Raw genomic sequence first — 19,403 nt, forward strand, 5'->3', positions numbered from 1 at the left:
TAGTAAAAATATATACATATATTTATGTTTATTTTTGTATGTTATATATGTATAAACTTTTTTTTTTTTTTTACAAATATGCTATTATCAGATTATAAATACTACAAAACATTCACATGGAACTTATTAAAAGATGTGTTGAATTAAATAGAAGTAAAGCTTCTGATATTTCTACCTACATCATCTTATGAACCCCTGGGTACCCCCACTCTACTCTGACAACCTCTGGTTTAGACCCCGTGCTTTTTATTTTATGCATTGACTCGATAACCTAACCCACCTGTAGGATGTCATTCTACTGAAACAATTTCACCACCCACTCGAGAGGAGCACTTGGGTTAGCAGCAGTAGTAGGGGGAACAGTATAGTGATGGTCATCTGTGTAGCTGCCTCCTAGCACACAGACACGGTGCATCTGGTTCCTCTTTCTTGTTTTAAGGGTGGAAGAACAGAGATCCAGAGGGCAAGAGGATTTTCCAAGGCCACACAGATCTGGGACTAGAACCTAAGCCCCAGCCCCTGGGGCCCCACACATTGGTCCACCCAGGCTGTCACCAAAGAGGCCAGGTGCCCAGGGCAGCTTCTCCTCAGCCAATGGTGACACGGTTGGGAGGGTGACAGGCTTGCAGTTCCAGCTCCCACAGGACACAGAGGAACTTAGATCTGGCTTCTCAGGGAGGGGAAGTCCCCAGCCCCACCAAGGGGACCAGAACTTACTGTGGGAGCTGATGTACTCAGGTGACTTGCCGGGTCCCAGAGGAAGGGCCTCTTCATAGTAGTCCTCAGGGGGAGGCTTGTTGGGGAGCGGTGGAGGCAGGTCGGCTGCCTGCAAGGGGACAAAAAAGCGGGCTAGGGGAGCGGAACACAGTGTGGAGAGGGAGGCTGAGGGAGAGGGAGGCAGGAGCTCACAGAAGGCAGGAGGCAGTGTGAATGTGAAGCCATACCTTTTAATAGAGCCACAGAGCTGGTAAAACTTGAGGGCATATTTATCCAGTGCTTCTTACCCCAAGTTTTTTAATCATCAGAGTTCCCCTGGAATGTCTGCAAGTTTTGTGGACTGCCAAACAGTAGTAGTCATACTTTTTACTGAGCACATGTAGAATTACCAGAAGCTACTGTGAGTTCTGCACTACTCTGTAACCATGTCTACACACACACGAGGTGCAGTAGGACAAGGAAGCGTGAGGCCTGTTCTTTAGTGAGGCAGAACCACCCGCAGCTGAGTGCTGAGCCACTGGGCCAGGGGAACCGTGGCTTTACAGCTAAGTTCTGCCACGTGTGAGTTGTGGGACATGGGTCATATCACTCATTCTCTCTGAGCCTCAGTTTCCTCATCTGTAAAATGGGGATAACAATCGTGCCAGCCTCATTCAGTTGCTGTCAGCATGTAAAGGACATGGTAAGTTGTTAGTGACTGGTACTGTTGCTGGTGATGATGACAATGAATTATGCAGTTGACAGACAAAGCTTGTTGTGATTATGAGCCCCTTGCTCTAATTCCATGGCCCCAAGGTTGGGCATCCTATATCTGGTCCAGTCTTTCATTCTGTAGGTGACAAACTCAGGCTCAGAGAAGAGAAGCGACTCGCCCAAGGCTACACAGCAGAGTCATGGGGGCGGGCAGAGGTCACCCAACTCCTGGTCCAGAGCTTTTTCCATAGCCCGGCTTATGTTATGCAATCAGAAGTTGGGCTGGTGACGTCCTTCGGGCCTGAGGGCACAGATAAGTTCACCACATTCTCCCTGCTCAGCACAAACACAGTGACTTCCCAGTCAGGAAGGTGGCAAAATAAAGAATAAAAATAAAAATACAGAAGAAAAAAACACACAGCGAGCACATCACAAGCCATTGAAATGTTCACACGGTGCTGCCTGTGCCCTCACCCACAACCCGAGAGAGACAATAGGGTCCAAAACTGCCAGGAGGGCACCCAGCGTGAAGGGGAGAGCTTCCCTTGCCTCCTCCAGAGGGACAGAGGCCCTGAGGTGTGGGAACCCAGGCCGTGACTCACGTTTCTCAGGCATGGGCTCTTGGCTGGCTCAGGGCTGGCTCCTTTGCTGGGCTGCCCATCATCCTCTGGCATGTCCCGAAGGTCACTCAGGTCACAGTCTACAGAGGGACAGGCCATTGGGCAAAGAAAGCCAAGGATGAGCAGCACAGCCCAGGGGAAGGGGGCTGGATTTGGGGTCAGGAGACCTGAGTGTGAGGTCGGGCTCCACCACCCCTCCATTAGTAACCCTAAGCAAATGACTTATGACTCTGAAACTCATCTGTACGCTGGCAGCAATGATGCCTGCCTTGTCTGTTTTCCAGGATTATAGAGAGGATCAAATAAAATCATACTTGTTTTCGTACATTGGAAATATTTGAGGGCTATGTTATAAAGGCACAGTGTGCTCCCTAAGTCTATGAGTCCCCAAAACTCTCTCACCAAGGCCTGTAGCTTTCTTTCTGTGTTGAACAGGGCTGTCTTCCCTCAGGATAGAGCTAGGACGGCAGGTACTCTGCATGCAGCCAGCTCAGCTGCTCCCATGCCCATGGCAGCCATGCAAGCTCTCATTTCTGCTGAGCCACTGCACCACTCAGCCCAGTGTCTTAAGTGGCAATCACCTGGGAGTGGCCGGCAAAGAAACACCCTAATGTGCCATGCCTTCTTTGGACTGCATGGTCATCCCTACCATTCCTCAAGTCTCTGAGCTGAATTCCTATTCCTATGCGGACTTTGATTAGACTTTCAGAGCTGGCAGATCCCAGAGGGGCCAAGGACTGGCCCAAAGCGACTTAATGATGCGATGTTAGAGCGAGGCCCAGCCCAGTCGGGGGACCCTTCTGCACACACAGGGAAAGAGGGATGGCTCCGTAGCTGAGGTTGGGAGATGGTCACTTACCAAATTCTTCAAAGAGGGACTCCACGAAGCTGGGCCCCGAGTGGAGGTCTGCTGTGTTCACATACAGGTAGGAGACCTCCTTTGCTGTGAGGAAGAAGTGGGACATGCCAGCTGTGAAGGAGGAGGGACCAGGTCTCCCCTGTCCCACTCATACTTCTAGCCCACATGGACATAGTGCTCACTTTGCAAAGCGCATTCAAGTCCTAAATTATTTCACTGGTTTTCAAACTTTGTTTTAGTTTTTACACTGGTATTGAGGATCTCTTTCTCCAAGTAAAAGGAGGCCCAGAAGCCCAGTACGGAAACAGATTACTGGGGCTGTCAGGCATATGCTAGGGTGTGTGCGTGTCATGTGTCAGGTGTGGTGGGTGTGTGAGGGACTGTGTGCATGTGTTGTAGGTCAGTGTGGGGGGTATGTGGTTGTGTGTGTTCTATGTGAGTGTGTGTGTTGTGTGTGTGTGGAGGGCAGGGGTGAAGGAGTACAAAGAGCACAGCCAGGGCTGTCGGTGGGAAGGTGGGGCCCCAGTGGACAAGGACATTGGGCAAGAGCTCGCATGGAATGCATTGGACGCTGTGTCCAGGGCTTAGCCTTCCTCCTGCGGCAGCCCCTGGGGGTGGGGGTGGGACAGAGGTTCCTGCATGTTCTTGAGTCAGGTGAAGGGAGGTTTTGTTGTCCTACGTAAGTGGAGCTCCTCCAGGCAGGCTGCTGGCGGCTGACCTGGAAGGGGCTGCAGGCTCTGCAGGATGGAGGCCACGGCCATCTTCTTTTCCAGGGTGGTATCGCTGAGGTACTCGTGGTCCAGGAGGCTGAGCAGCCCGGTGAGCTCTGGGAGCAGCTGCTCCAGCACTGCGGAGGAAGGCGGACGGGCACAGTCACAGCTGCACAGTCACAGCTCTGTGCCGGGGAGCTCGGCCCCCCACCACCTAGAGTTGGGGGGCAGGGGTCAGAGGGCAGGTCCAGGTGTGCAAGCAGACCCGGGGGCTCTCAACTGTCCCAGCCCTGCCACCCAGCTCCTGTGAGAGGGTCCTGCTCAGTTAGTCCTGTGGTGTTTCTCCGGGTCTCCCCACTCTACCTCAGCTGGCCTTGGCCCAAGGACTGGACCTCCCTGGGCTCACTTGGCAACGCTGAGCTCAGGCAGCCCCGAGCAGAGGCTCTCAGGCCTCCCTCTGTCCCAGATTGCCCTCTGCTTTGCTTGACCAGGGTCCTTTCTCACTGCAGCTCAAAGCTCAGCACAGGTCTCAGGCTGGAGCCCCTGGCCATCCAGGACACAGGCAGGAAAGAGGGCCTTCCTGTCCCATCAGTTCATGTGCTTCAATCTCTGGAACCTTCTGTTTCCGGTGCCTTGGCCACAGCCAAACTAAACATTAACCCTTCTCACTCCATGTTATCAGTGCCATTCTTTCTTTCCACGTGACACCAGTGCTTCTCAAACTTGAGTGTGTGTGAGAATTACCTGGGGATCTTGTCAAAATGCAAATTCTGATTCAGGAGGTGTGGGGTGGGATCCAAGATTCTGCATTTCTGATCCGCACCCAGCTGCAGCTGATGCTGGTGGTCCTGGACCATCTGAGTTGCAAGATCCTAGAGCACAGAGTCCTTTAAGGACTTCAGTGTGCCAAGACCATGATGTCACTGATGTCTCCCTGTCCTGAAAAGTAACTTGGGACTTGGTTTGCCTTAGAACCAAAGACCAGCTTCATCACAGTAGTATTGCCCTGCTTTGCAACCCACTAAGCATTTAGGCGTGATAACAGAAGCTAACCTGTGCTGAACAATCATTATCAGTTATATTCAGCCCTTTTAGATTTTATTGTCTCATTTAAATCGTGTATCAAGTATTTTATTATCTTCATTACATGGAGGATGAAACTAAAGCTCCGGGAGGTTAAATACCTTCTCCAGGATCACACAGCTAGCAGAGCCTAGAGTGAAGCTGCTTTCTTCATTCTCTTCTTTTAACCAGAGATATATTGACTCACAGTATTTTCTTTTTTCCTCCCAACAAGTTTTGAAGTAGGTCCCATGATCACCCCTACCTTTTAGACGAAGACACTAAGGCTCAGAGAAGATAAATAACTTGCCTGAAGTTACACAGAGGCAAGAAAAGCCAGGACCTCAGCTCCAGCCATGACTCTTAACTTCATGTGCTGTTCCCCACCCTGGGCCCTCCTGAGGAAACAGGAGACACTGACCCGGAGCTGCAGGGCCTGGAGGTGTAGGAGGAGATACAGCACCATGCAGAAGAGAACAGGCCCTGGAGCCAGATCGCCTGGGTTCAAATTCAGACTCTATCATTCATTAGCCAATCACTTAACCTGTGGGTTCCTCAGTTTCCTCTTGTAAAGCGGGGATAATAACAGCACCTGCCTCATAGGGTGGCTGTGAGAATTAATGACACCAGGCATTCAAAGGGCCTTGCCCAGCACAGAGTGAATGCTCACCACAAGTCAGCTATTCTTGCTGTCACTGAAGAATTTACTACACTGATCTGTCCTGATCCCTGAGTGCCTGCTTCCGTTGGCAGGCTGTGAGGCTCTAGCAGGCATGGACTGGACTGTGACTCTCTGCTTCCTTATCATCTGGTCTGGGGCCTGCTCAGTGTGGGTGCTCTTCATGTGTCTGACAAGACAGGAATGAACAGATGACCACACTAGGACCTTCTTTTAAATATAAATCTTATGTATAGATAGTGACCCTTGTTAGGAAAACATGATGCTGCAGTCTCTCTGTGGCAAAATCCATCATCACCCCAAACTCGCTGACAATGAGCTCAAGGCTGATGTGGACAGCTCCTATCTCGTGTGCACTCTCAGCTGCTGGGCACTGAGGGAGGGGCTTTCTGTGTGTGTTTCCATCCAATCCCCAGGGCACATCTGTGAGCAGTCCTACTGGGATGCCTTTTTTTCAGAAGATGACGCTGAGGCTGTGGCAGCTATGGGATAGTGGCACAGCTTGAGAGGTAGAGCCAGACTGATTCCAAATCTGTGTGATCCCTAGGGATCAGAGTGGCACAGCTCTGGGGGGCACTGCTCGCCTCCAGAGCCCAGGTGAAAGGTGCCTGGAGGTCCTGCTGCCTCCAGGGCCTGGGCCCTGCCATATCACATAAACACGGGTTCCGGATGAAGATGTTTCCCTCTTTAAAGCAGGTAATTATTTAAAATCATTTTAGCCAAACTTTAGCTATTTTCAAGGAAATCTTTTCAAATGGAATAACAAACCTCTTTAGCGCCCTCAACAGACACACTGATATGGCTTGGCTGTGTCCCCACCCAAATCTCATCTTGAATTGTTGCTCCCAGGACCTCCACGTATCATGGGAGGGACCCAGTGGGAGATAACTGAATCATGGAGATGGTTACCCCTGTGCTGCTGTTCTCGTGATAGTGAGACCTGATGGTTTTATAAGGGGCTTTTCCCCTTTTTTCTTGGCATCTCTCCTTGTTGCCACCATGTGAAGGATGTGTTTGCTTCCCTTTCTGCCACGATTGTAAGTTTCCTGAGGCCTCCCTAGCCATGATGAATTGTGAGTCAATTAAGCCTCTTTCCTTTACAAATTACCCAGTTTCAGGTATTTATTTATTAGTCTTTATTAGCAGCATGAGAACAGACTAATACATACACTAAATGTTGGTTAACTCAATTCCAAAACACTTACTGAGCACTAATTATGTGTCAGCATAGCCCCTGGGCGGGGCTTAGAAAAAATGAGTAAGAGATTGTTCCAACTGTCCCAATGCGCATTCTCTCTCTGTCTCATACACACAAACATGCGTATTCCCTCATAGGTAATTACTCACAAGGGAGGCCACGGCAGATGCAAGAAGGTAGCCGCAGGTGGCCTGGGAGCCCTCCTGTGGCCCTGCAGCCATAACTCACATTCAAAAGCACATGATACCCCTCTGCTCTCCCACAGGATGCTATAGCTCAGGGGTGCACTGGGCTGTTTATCCCTATACCGGTTATTCTGAAACTTTTTGGTATCAGGGTCTTTTTATACTTTTAAAAATTATTGGGCCAGGCGTGTTGGCTCACACCTGTAATCTCAACATTTTGGGAGGCCGAGGTGGGTGAATCACTTGAGCTCAGGAATTTGAGATCAGACTGGGCAACATGGCGAAATCCCATCTACAAAGGTATACAAAAAATAAGCTGGGAGTGGTGGCATGTGCCTGTAGTCCCAGCTACTCAGCAGGCTGGGTGGGAGGATCGCTTGATCCTGGAAGGTGGAGGTTGCAGTGAGTAGTGACTGTGCCACTGCACTCCAGCCTGGGTAACAGAGCAAAACCCTGTCTTAAACAAAATTGTTGAGGACCCCAAATTGCTTTTGTTTTATGTGGGTTGTATCTATCAATATTTACTGTATTAACATTAAAACTGAAAAATCTTTAAAACACAAGAACACACAGATACTTATCCCACTAGCCTTCAAAGTTACCCCTTCATCACAGGTTGTGCCTGGAAAACTCCACTGTAAACTTGTAGAGAATGGGAGTGAAAAGGTATATAATGTCTTAGTACTATACAGAAGTTGTCTGGACCTTACAAACCCCCTGAAAACATCTTGGGGACTGCCCCCAGGCAACCCCCTCATCCCTAGCTACACTTTAAAAACTGCTGCCCCCCAGTGAATGACTAATGATTGCTAAACTTTTTGGGATTTTTAAATCTGTTCCTCCCTCCCTTTCTTCCTTCCTTCCCTCCTTCCCCACTTCCCTCCCTTCCTCTCTCTCTCCATTCTCCCTCCCTTTCTTTTTTCCTTTTATTTTCCCCTCTCTCCCTTCTTTTGTTTCTTTCTTTCCTTCTGTCTCTCTTTCTTTTTGCTGTAAGGTTCCAACAATTTCTTGTTGCTATCAGTAAATGCCTATGGGTGGCAGCTTTCTGGCTTCTAAACACTCTACTGCTTCTAATTTAAGGTTTGTTATAGTCGTTTCTAAATAAGAACAGTTTGGTTCTGCATGAGTGCTCTGCATTTAAAAACCTGAGCTCTTGCACCCAAGCTTTGTAATACCTTTTTTGTTTCCTTCCTGGTCTTTGATGGGATTCTTAACATGGGACCTTGACATCTATGTGCTCTTCCTTTAACTGAGATTTGATCACCAAAGTTCAAACAGACCAAAGGAGAAGAAAGGGACTGAGTGTATCTGAGAGAAGCAGATGGAGAATGAGGGGCTGCCAGTCCTGGCGGGGTTTCTGCGACCTGAACGGATCTGGCAGGCAGCAGGGGCAGAGGGAGGGGAACCATGGGGCAAAGCACAGCTTGCACTGAACCTGCAAATATTTCACTGGAGCTGAGCAGTTACTCTGTGCTGGGCAGTTAATGCACATTATCTCATTTAATCCTCCAATGCCCTACAAAGGAGGAAATGGAGGCTCAGAGAAGTGAAGTTACTCAGCCAGTAAGCAGTAAAGTCAGACCTTGAACCCTGGACTGTCTGACCCCACACCTGAATGCTCCATCAGAAGACTTCAGCCTAGCTCAGTGCAGCAGAGATGAGGAGGCCAGGCTGGGGCTGGGGGGAGGTGGGCAGATGTGAATTCTGGGCTTCCTCTCACAGCCCTCCAGTGGAGGGCTCTGGGCCATGACTTCGTGGGGCTCCTGGTCTAGGGATACCTTTACCTGTGGGTGGAAACCCTCACCGTGAGGCTGAAATTCCTGCGTGAAGGCCCTCTCCCCACTGGGCCTGTTTGAACTTCAGAACTTCAACTGTGAAGATCTCATAGAAAAAAAATAGACCACTGAAAGCAAATACCTGAATTAATAGCAGGGATCTCATCCCAGAGAAAACCCAATATACATCATGGATGTAAGAAACCTTTCAGCCAGTGCTGGGCTCTTCCAGAACAATACAGAGCTCACCCTAAGAAGCTAGCTTTCAATCACAGTGAATACAGAAGTTTGATGACAGCTTCATCTTTAATTTTAGAGAATTCAAACCACAGAGATTTAAAACATTAGAGAATTTAAATTGGAGCGGTCATATGGGTATAAGGCATATGACAAGTGATTCGGTTAGGGCTCATATATACCAACAGGACAGTAACCTCAATTTTTAGTAAGAAAAGACTCCTCCAGCGGGATTGTTGGAAATGCACATTCCCAGACCTCCTATCCAGAAAGTCTAATTTGCTAGGCCTGTCCTGGATCCAGGAACTTGCATTTTTACAAGTACTCCAAGTGATTCTGATGGGGGCAGTCCAAGGTTCAACCTCTGCAAAATACTCCACCAGAAAAAATATTCTACAGAGGACATAAGGAATGTGGGAAGACCTCTCCTATTCCTTAAAAAAAAATCATTAGTTATCCTCTTCTGAAATAACTGAGAGTCAAGGTGGGAATAGGAGCCCCTGAAGATTACAAATAGCTGGAGCATGGAGTCTTGCTTAGAATAGTGCAGTGGCTAGGGCTCTGGGGTCGGACCCATGTATATTGGGATTCTTGCACTGCCACTTCTGAGCTGTGCAATGAGGGGCACATTAGAAATTTTAAGCCCTGGTTTTATCATAGGCAAAATGAGAATAATAGGATCCCAACCGCATAGGGTTGGAAAACTAGGTAAGGTTATGCTTGTGAAGCACTTTGTATGGCACCATGCTTCGAACGAACATTCACTAAATGATAGCCATATTGCATATTGTTTTGTCATTGTTGTTATTTTCTAATACTTTCCAGAACTATGGAGACTCCACAGTATTGATCAGATAGCATTAGGAACAGATTTGCTATAGTTGTAACAAGCTCCAGGAGGACAGGGTCTGTGTCTCAATCAGTATACAGTAGATGCCCAATGAACATTTACTCAATGAATACAATATTTTGATGGCCTAGTCTAATCCTCTTATATTAAACATGTAGCAAGTGAGTGTCCAAGAGGTTATTTAACTTAGTTATGGTCACACAACCAGTTGGGGGAAAAAGTATTTTGTGTTAAGTTCATACAATACTAACACAAAGCTTGATGCTTAAGTCATGGAAGAGTGGCTAAAAGCACAGGCTTGGACAATTTGGGCTCCCCTGCCAGCTCTGTCATTTTCTAGCTGTGGGCCTCTGGGGGAAACTTCTAAACTTTCCTAAGCTTCTGATTCTTCATCTGCAAACAGTGGGGGTGATCACAGTAGCTGCTTCACAAGGTCATGGTGAAGATGAAATGAACTGATGTGTATGGTGCTCAGGCACTCAATGGCTGCTCTCTTCACTCATCTGTGATCGCCCCATGGAGTTTCAGGTGCAGTGGTAGGCACAAAGGAGGATAGTATAGGGAAAAGAGGGCATGGTGGGACTCTGCAAGCCTCATCCTGTGAACTATTCATGGCTCTGGCCCTGACACTGAGCTTGGGATGGCTGTGGCACAAGGAGCTGGCGAAGCCCCTTCCCTCAGGGTGCTCAGATTCCAAGGACCCCCTCCATGCAAGGTGAGGAGACAGTATCTTCTAGACGGAGGGGTAGTAACGCAACCCAGATATCCTGGGTCCTTGCTGTCCCCAGTCAGGAAAAATTTTGTTCCCAATTCCTAAGCTGCCCCCCTCTCCTGTCTTTGCTCTTGGCAGACTCGGGCATCAGGACAGAACTGTCTTTATGTCTCCAGTTTATTTAGAACCACGAATAAATTCCATCTATCTTGCTTGGTTGAGTTGAGTCTTAGGGAGGTACAGTGAATTCCAACGATGAAAAAAGATACAACAGGAAGAAATGGACTAATCATTGTTTATAAGTTTTCAATCTTTTAAGTGAGGCAGAGAGGCTCAGAAACCCAAGATGAGGGATAATTATTCTCTGGGTTGCAAAAAAGTTTTTCAAATAAATTTAGAAACCTATTTAAAATATATCTAAGATTAGGCTGCTAAGTGCTTATTGTTCCTGGTGAGTGCCCAACTAAGAGTAAGATCACTTTTCTATCTTCTCCTCACTCCTCCCCATATGACTGAAATCAAAATAAGATATTAGATAGTAGAAATTAAGCTATCAATAAAAAGTACTACCACTTGCTACCTGGTTCACATCCCTGATGCAGCCTGAGTGAAAAGCAAGAGGTATTTATCACAGCCAGAAAGGACACTAGCACACAGAAGGTCAGATTTATTTATAAATCACAAAGATAATGAGTTCATAACAAAAGACAAGTGAGTAATTAAATTTCAGCAAGTCACAAGAATAATAAACCCTGTATTGGCTCCTATCAAACTAGGCCCAGTGCTGGGCACTTGGACTCATGATCTCATTCCTGTGTACCTTTCAGACTCTAGAACATATAAAAATGCTTGGAAACAGCTTGCAAATTACAAATTCATTAAATGCAAAGCCGTGGGAAAATATACAACTTCTCTTTTCCCCATCTCACTATTTGACCAGCCTCTTTACAGAGATCACAAAGATAACTTATCCTTCTTTGTTTTCAAAGTCAGAGTAAGTGCAACTAGCACCATTTAAAAATGGAAAAAGACCACTGTGAGGCTGTGGTTTTATGAAGGGCCTACAATTTTTCTTTTGATTTACTCAAATTTCCTTTCTTATGCAAAGAAAAATGACCCAATTTCCATCTCATAAAGCCTCCTGTTCTGGAGAAAGAACCAGTGCATTACTTGGAACATTTCCGATCATTATTTTAGAGAGAACTTTCTGCATACTGTGTTTTAACAAACGACCATATTAGTGGGGCATGACCCACTGTACCAGTGGGGAGGCAAGTCACCCTGGAAAGAAAAGCAGTATGCTGATCAGATGTGAGCTCAGTGCTTGGGTAGGGTGAAGGAAAGGAAGAGCAGCCTTTTCTGTGACTTTCAAACCCTGCAGGCTTTTCTTTTCCCTCCCTCCCTCCCTCCCTCCCTTCCTCCCTCCCTTCCTTTTTTTTTTTAGACGGAGTCATGTTCTGTCTCCAGGCTGGAGTGTAGTGGCGCGATCTCGGCTCATTGCAACCTCTGCCTCCCGGGTTCAAGTTATTCTCCTGCCTCAGCCTCCCAAGTAGCTGGGACTATAGGTGTACGCCACCATGCCCAACTAAGTTTTGTATTTTTAGTAGAGACGGGGTTTCACCATGTTGGCCAGGATGGTGTCGATCTCTTGACCTTATGATCTGCCCACTTCAGCCTCCCAAAGTGTTGGGATTACAGGCGTTAGGCACCCTGCAGGCTTTTCCAGAGACACCTCCTTCCAGGCTGTCCTCACGCTCTGTTCCTCAGCCTCTCAACTCAGGGACTTTGATGAGCTGTTCTTTTTGCCTATCAGAACTCCTTTCCCCTGCCAGCCAGTAACATCCTGTTTAGCTCTACTCAGTCCTGACTTCCTCAGGGATACCTTCCTTGTCCTCTTCACTGCACCTACTCCCCCCATTTTATGCCATGGTAGCATCAAGTATCTCTCCCTGTGGCACTTCACATGGCAAGATTTTGTATTTACTTATGTATTTTTTGATGATGGTCACTTTCCCCAAATTAAGCCTGAGCTCCTCGAGTGCAGGAACATTGCCAGCTTTGGCTAGCGCCAAACATAGGGCAGATGTTTAAGTATACATGGAACAATAAATTCTTGGAGCAAAGTTTATTTTCTTTTAAGAGTTGATAAAGTCTAACGGCTAGTTAATGTGATTTTAAAACCATGTCTGGCCTTATAGTGGCTCAGTATAGTAAAGAGAGGCTTGAAAAAGAGAAAAAAAATCAGGCAACAAAAAGTACCCCCAGCATGTAAAAGGAGGCAAAAGCCCAATTTTTCACTTGGCTAAGCTCCCAAATGCTCTATTTTGTTCAACTTATATCCCTCACATGAATACGGCTGCCAATTGATTTAGTGATGCACATTTTGTAGTTGGTGGATTTTAATTCTAACATATACACTGAGAAATAATGATAACAGATATTGAGCAACCTAAACCACTTGAGTTTAATTCCTGTTCCCCAATTTCCAAACAGTGTACCTCTGGGGCACTCACGTAACTACCTGTGCCTCATGTACACCATCAGTAACATGAGCGTATCTACCTCACCAGCGGGAACAGGCCCCGACACATGTGAATGTGCCTGGAACAGAGTCTGGTACGTAGTAAGCGCTCAGTAAATGTTAGCTATCTCCATTACTCTTCCATTACTACTATAAGACATATTCTGCTTTAAGTGATTTACATGTATTATTTACATAAATTAAGTCTTATTTTTGAGGGACGGAGGCTCTATTGCCCAGGGTGGAATGCAGTGGCACGATTTCAGCTCATTGCAACCTCCACCTCCCCGGTTCAAGCAATTCTCCTGCCTCAGCCTTCCGAGTAGCTCAGACTACAGGCGTGCGCCACCATGCCCAGCTAATTTTTTGTATTTTTAGTAGAGAAGGGGTTTCACCATGTTAGCCAGGATGGTCTCGATCTCCTGACCTCGTCATCCACCCGCCTCGGCCTCCCAAAGTGCTGGGATTACAGGAGTGAGCCACCGCTCCCGACCCATAAATTAAGTCTTACAATAAGGTAGATTAGCCCCACTTACACATGTGGAAACTGAGGATGCTAGAATGAGAATACTAGAGGATCTAGTTGTTATGCCTCCCCCAGTTTTCCTTCAGGATGCTTCTTCTGTCTGTGTCCAGCTCTGGATTTACTCTTGCAGAGAGGTCACCAGCTCCTCAGGTGAGGCTGGCAGAACTGCCCTTCACTTCCTGGGTTGAGAAATCTCTCCTTCCCCTGCCCACAGACTCTTCCAAGTTGTTGCAAATCTACCCAGCTGGGGCCATCAGGACATCTCCCTTCCTTCCTCTGAATTTACAAGCACTTCTCTGAGTCCAAGTGAAGGCCAAACAGTAGGCAGAATGTAGAAGGAGATGGCACTGGTTGGACTCGCATTGTTTATCACTAAGACAAACACTTCCTGTTGTCCCAGCTTGGATAGGGAAGCCCACTGTACATGTGGGCTGGAAAAGAATGACAAAGGGGCAGAAAAAAAAACACCCAGCTGCAAAGCCAATGCCTCCGTCTTAGTGCTTTCCAAGAGTTAAATATAGCCCCTGTGTGAGGGAGGGCAGGGGTAGTGAGGTCACCTTGGAAGACTTTTGTGTGTGTTAATTACAGCGATTGCAGGAAACTGAATATCCTTTTATGCTTAAGAGAATAGTACAAATTTCACTCCACAGGATAGAAACACAGAAACATTCATAAGAAGGGAGAAGGCAAAAAATAGTGGGAAGAATTTGGGACTTGGAGGACTTGGTTTGGGCTCTAACTCCTCCCATTTGCCAGTATGTAATTTTGGGTGAGTTATTTAACCCCCTCAGAATCATTTTTCTCTTCTGTAAGAAGGGGCTTAGAAAGCCCATGCACAGGTTTATGTGAGGGGGAAATGAAGAATGGCTGGAAAAAGGCTGGTAAATCGTAGGGATTATTGTTAGAGATGGTAGAGCACCATTCTTTGACGCACTGTTATTTCAGGAAGACAGGGTGGTCATGGGGAGTTTCTGGGTGCCACTCTTCCCAGGAGTCAGGCTCGGGTGACAGGCTCAGGGAAGCCTCACATCCTCAATGGCCTTACTCGCATCAGCTCTGCCCAGGTTCCCGTCATCCACCAGGAGGGCCGTCACTTGGAGCATTTTGTTTCTCAGCTCTGGGCCTCCAGGGAAGCCATAGCTTTTTCTCCCCAAGGCATTTCCAGACCACACAGGAGGGGGTAGGGGAAGGCCACCCGCTTCTGAGGAAACAGCTTTTGGCTGTGGGACTGGGCTCTCCCAGAATTGTTCCTTTGTCTGCGGATTCCTCCCTGTTGAGCTCACAAAGGAAATGGGTCCAGGAGGAAGTGGAAAACTGTGACACACACGCGCACTCCTCACACAAGATGGCAGCTGTTTACGCATCCAGCGTCCTGCACCGCCTCCTTCACCAATGGCGTGGGGAAGCAGAGTAGTTCCAGGGAGTAATCTGGGATGCCTGATGGTAAAAGCAGGTAGTATTTTCAAGCGCTAGATGTTATGCTAAGCATTTTGCATGGATTACCTCACTTACTCCTCATAATGACCCTGTGAGGTAGGTTCTGTTTTTGCCTGCGTTTACACACGAGCCAAGTGAGGCTCAGAGAGGCACAGTCACTTGTCTAAAGGCACACAGCTGGCAGGTTAAGATTCAAACCTAGACCTCACTCCAGAGCCTAAGCTTTCAATCGCAGCACTAGCATACCTTCTGGCCTTCTTTTCATAGGTGTCTCCTACCTGCAAAGCTTGCTGGAACCAGCAGTGAACTCCTCTGACCATACCCCAACTTCTGTTCATTCACCAGGTCGGATGTCTGGCCTGAGGCCTAGGTGAGGCTGGGGATTTCTGCTTTTGAGACGTCTGAGTTTGGGGACCCATCTCACCAACCTCCCTGGGCTGACAGCAAAGCCTCTGACTAGGGGTATGTGGGTTATATAATCAATAATAATAAAGCTATCTAATAATAACAGCCAACATGTATTGAACACTTCCTATATGATGGGTACTGTGCCTTACACTTTTACTTCTTTTAAAAAATAGGACCTCATGGCTTGGTGAGGTGGCTTACGCCTGTAATCCCAGCACTTTGGGAGGCTGAGGTGGGCAGATCACTTGAGGTCAGGTGTTTGAGACCAGCCTGGCTAACAAGTGCTAAAAATAACATGTACTAAAAATACAAAAAAAAAAAAAAAAACCCAAAAGCAAAAAACCCTCATGTCTGTAGTCCCAGCTACTCAGGAGGCTGAGGCAGGAGAATTGCTTGAACCCAGAAGGCGGAGGCTGCAGTGAGCCAAGATCGCACCCTTGCACTCCAGCCTGGGCGACAGAGTGAGATTCCATCTCAAATAAATAAATAAAAATAAATAATAATAGAACCTCAGGTGGACAAAAATTAATCCTAATCCTTGCTTCATGAGATACTCTCATTATTGGCCCATGCATGCCATATTTTTATTTAGTTATTTATTTATGTAGTTATTTTTGATAATGGAGTAAGCACACACAAACCTACCATTCAAAGCAAAAGCCAGGATCTTGACAATATCTTACATCTACCTTTATGATCCCGCCCTCCTGCCTCCCCTGCCCAATCTCACTATCATCCTGAATGCTGTGTTCACCATGTCCTTGCTTTCCCCTGTATATAGTTTTAGTACAACCAGATGTACTCCTGAAAATATTATTTTAAATTTTTGGTTTAAAAATTTATTAAAAGAATATATAGTGCTATAGGTAATCTTTTGTGACTTTTTTCTTTAATATTATGCTGCTAAGATTTATCCATATTGCTGCTTGTCATCGTGTTCATTCATTTTGACTGTTACATGCCATTCCATTGTAGGAATATTCTCTGTGCCTAACATTCAGTGCCTTTATCTCATTTGCTCTTTGCAGCAACCCTATATGGTGGGAACTCTTACCCCAGTTCTACTGACAGGAAACTGAGGCCTAGCAAGGTTAAACTTGCCAGAGGCCACAGGAGCCAGGGTTGGAAACTTTCCACCTCCCACAGTGCACTGTGTTTTGGTGCTCTGGAGAAAACACAGGCATTGGAGCCAGAATCTCAGGGCTCAAGCCCCAGATCCACACTTACTGGTTGTGTGACCTTGGGCAAGTCGCTGTGTGTCTCTGAGCCTCAATTTCCTCAACATCAAAGTGGAGTGATCATAACTGCCCTCCCTACCTCCACAGGCCTGTTGTGAGACTCAAGGCTGATGATGCTGGTGAGAAGCAAGAGCACCCTGTATACTGAAGTTTTATAAATCAGTAAATAGTGATTAATATAAATGTACCATCCTCTTACCTCCCACTTCCAATCAAACAACGGAACTCATTTGGAATTCAGAAGAGACTGAATAGCACCTTATTCAGAAAAGCAAAGCATTAGGTGGACAATCGGCTTGCAGAAAACTCAGTGTGATCAAGGAATCAGAAAATCATCAACAGATGCCACAGGCTACACTAATAGGAGTATGTGGTTGGCTTTGTTCTATTCAATAGAGTTTAAAAATTATTTTTTACTATTTCTGACCTATTTGCAATATCTGGGACCCTACCCTGGTGCTGTTTGTTTGTGGTATTTCCTCTGCATAATCTGTTTTCCAACTGCTACCTCCTGGTAGCTGTGTGACCTTGGGCAAGTGACTTCTCTGTGTCTGTTTCCACATCTGCAAAATTTGGATAATAATAATACTTATTCCTCACAGGACTGTTGTGAGGATCCAGTGAGGTGTTACATAAAGTGCTTAGAGAAGTCCCTGATGCATGCCAAGCTGACGATATGATTATTATCTAAAATCTCCCCCACACCCCAGAAAGTGCTCGCTTATCCTCTGAGAGTTGGTTTAGATGCCACTTCCTCCGGGAGGCTGATCCAGCCTTCCTGGACAGGTGAGATTCCCCTGTTCTATGAGCCAGAGTAGATGACTTGTTCGATGTCCACTGTGAATCCATGAGGATTGAGATGATGCCTGACTTCGTATCTGCCCAGTGCTCAGCACAGTAATGGGTACACAGCAGGTGCACTGGGGTGGGGGGCTAAGTGACAACCTGGAATTCATAGAAAGGACCACAGACTAGGGAGGCCCCATGAATCCTGCCTCTGACAAATGTCTCCAAGAACAGAAGGGCTCTTGGGGAGTGGGAGAAGAGAAGGGGTGGAACAGATGTGCTCCCTGGGGAACTGGGGCCTTGGGGAGCAGAAATGGATCAGGAGTGACAGTTCCAAGACCACAATATTAGTGTATAGAAGAACTTTCCGGCAACCTGAACTAAGAGAGGCAGATAGGTATCCCTTTCAAGAGGGATGGAGCCCAGGTGGGATAGTCCCTCGTCAGGAAGGCTAGGGAGGAGTCAGTACAGTGGGTAGCTGTGGCATTGTGAACCCATGTCAGATGTATCCAACATCAAACCTGGGATTTGGCTTCCCTCACCCAGGCAGGTTTCATCATTTCACCAAGCCTGTTTTCTCAATGTAAGACAGAGATAATAACAGTGCTTACCTCAAAGGGTTGTGGCAAGAAGAAAGGGAGACAATGTATGAAGACTGTATGCATCATGCCAGGTACATATGAATCATGCTTGTAAGGGTTCATTATGATTACTAATGTTGCTGTGGTTGTCAGTGATGAAACGAAATCAACCAGGGCCTAGACTAGATATTCTAGGTGGGAGGCTGGAAGCTGAGCTCAGATGGCCACTCTGACTGTCTGCCCAGGTAGGAAGTCTTCCCTCCTTTCCTTCCCTCTCACCTGCAGAAACCTCTCAGTGTTAAACCTGGATTTGGTTCTGGGCCAGGCCCCCATGAACCTGCCCCATAGGAATCCACCCCTGAATAGGCTCTAGGAGACCCTGGGGTGATTCCTGCCTCCATCACTGGAGTTGAGAATCCAAGAAAATGTTGATCAAAAGTCATGGAAATGGATGTTTTGAGTTTTGAAATGCCCCAAATATCTCTCTGCTTCTGCATTAGACTAACAATTGTGTACAATTAACCCTAACTCAAAGTGGAGAGTTTAAAGTTTTATGTATCTCTGCTTTTAAACATCAAGGTGAGTTGGTCTTACAGTCTGCTGCTCACCTGAGATATTTGCCCTACCTCCTAACTGGCCACCTCTTTCCAATCTCTCCCTTTCCATTCTAATGTGACCTCACTGCTGGCTTTAATAATTTCCCCAAATTGCAACACATCATAATCTCTTCCTGCTCACAACTCATACACTGCTCCCCAGGGCCCAGAACACCAGTTTTGCTTTGTGACACAGATGATGAAAGATCCTCACATGCCCCATGCACTCCCTGTGGCTTATCCCCAACGTCTCCGTAATCCCATCCCTTCCCAGGATGGGCAGGCAAGGAGCGAGAGTGAAAGTGTCAGAGATAACTTGGATTACTTTCTAATTTATTAAGAAAGGCAGTCATTTCTAAACCTGAGTTTTAGGCATTTGCTTTCTTTTTTCAAAAAGTTGACTGCTTCTTATGTGCTGAGTGCTTTTACTATATGAATCCAATGATCCCTCATCGTAGATAGGAGACTGTTATCTCCATTTTTAGTTGAAGAGACAAACTCAGGGGGTTAAACAAAAGGAGTAGAGCCAGGATTCAAACCCCAGGCAACTTGACACCACGGCCAGAGCCCTCAGTTCTCTACTCTCCTGTCTCTATTATTAGTTACAGATTGCAAGCCGCACAACCTCTAAGGACTGGGACACACCCAGTTAGTGACTGGGAGAATACATCCCTACTCTTTGGAAGGACATGGAGGCCCCGTTTCACCTCCACCTGCTCTTCTGGGCTCTCAGCATGCCGCCCCGCTTTGCTTTCTGAGCACGCTTCTGGGCTCTTGTTTCCACGATTTTCTCCATCGGGAATGCCATCTCTGCAGGACTCCTGGCTAGGAAGTGCCCCTTGAAACTTCTGGTCTCTTATATATTCTCTTTGATGGACACTGACTAGATATGACCTCATGTTCCAAGCATCAGTGACCAAGTTTCACTTTCTCTGCCACACTGGGAGATTCAGGGACCCTGAGCTTCCTCTCTGGAACCTCCGAGAGCTGCACCTGGTTGCTGGCTGGAGGTG

The 19,403-nt window shown here is 47.0% G+C and overlaps 1 protein-coding gene and 1 long non-coding RNA gene across 4 annotated transcripts in view; one reads left to right on the forward strand and one right to left on the reverse strand.

The window, feature by feature from the left end:
* AFAP1L1 (actin filament associated protein 1 like 1) overlaps positions 1-19,403 on the reverse strand; it is a 72,482-nt gene that overhangs the window by 41,136 nt on the left and 11,943 nt on the right. The window contains exons 1-5 of one of the 3 annotated variants that reach the window (XM_055285675.2): positions 14,685-14,774; positions 3,608-3,736; positions 2,890-2,973; positions 2,013-2,110; positions 718-826 (exon numbers count right to left, since the gene is read on the reverse strand). In XM_055285675.2, coding sequence (XP_055141650.1) covers positions 718-826; positions 2,013-2,110; positions 2,890-2,973; positions 3,608-3,650 — 334 coding nt within the window. In that variant the 5' untranslated portion in view covers positions 3,651-3,736; positions 14,685-14,774. Of the gene's footprint in view, positions 1-717; positions 827-2,012; positions 2,111-2,889; positions 2,974-3,607; positions 3,737-14,389; positions 14,645-14,684; positions 14,775-19,403 lie in introns of those variants that run through there. The other 2 variants (XM_055285676.2, XM_055285674.2) reach the window with 2 other exon arrangements.
* LOC129486189 (uncharacterized) lies at positions 14,694-19,278 on the forward strand. The gene is made up of 6 exons (XR_010121861.1): positions 14,694-14,797; positions 15,049-15,243; positions 16,515-16,793; positions 17,030-17,213; positions 17,760-17,886; positions 18,993-19,278. It is a non-coding gene; the product is annotated as an uncharacterized lncRNA (long non-coding RNA).

The sequence above is a fragment of the Symphalangus syndactylus genome, chromosome 7, assembly GCF_028878055.3.
Source record: "Symphalangus syndactylus isolate Jambi chromosome 7, NHGRI_mSymSyn1-v2.1_pri, whole genome shotgun sequence".
NCBI lineage: Eukaryota > Metazoa > Chordata > Mammalia > Primates > Hylobatidae > Symphalangus > Symphalangus syndactylus.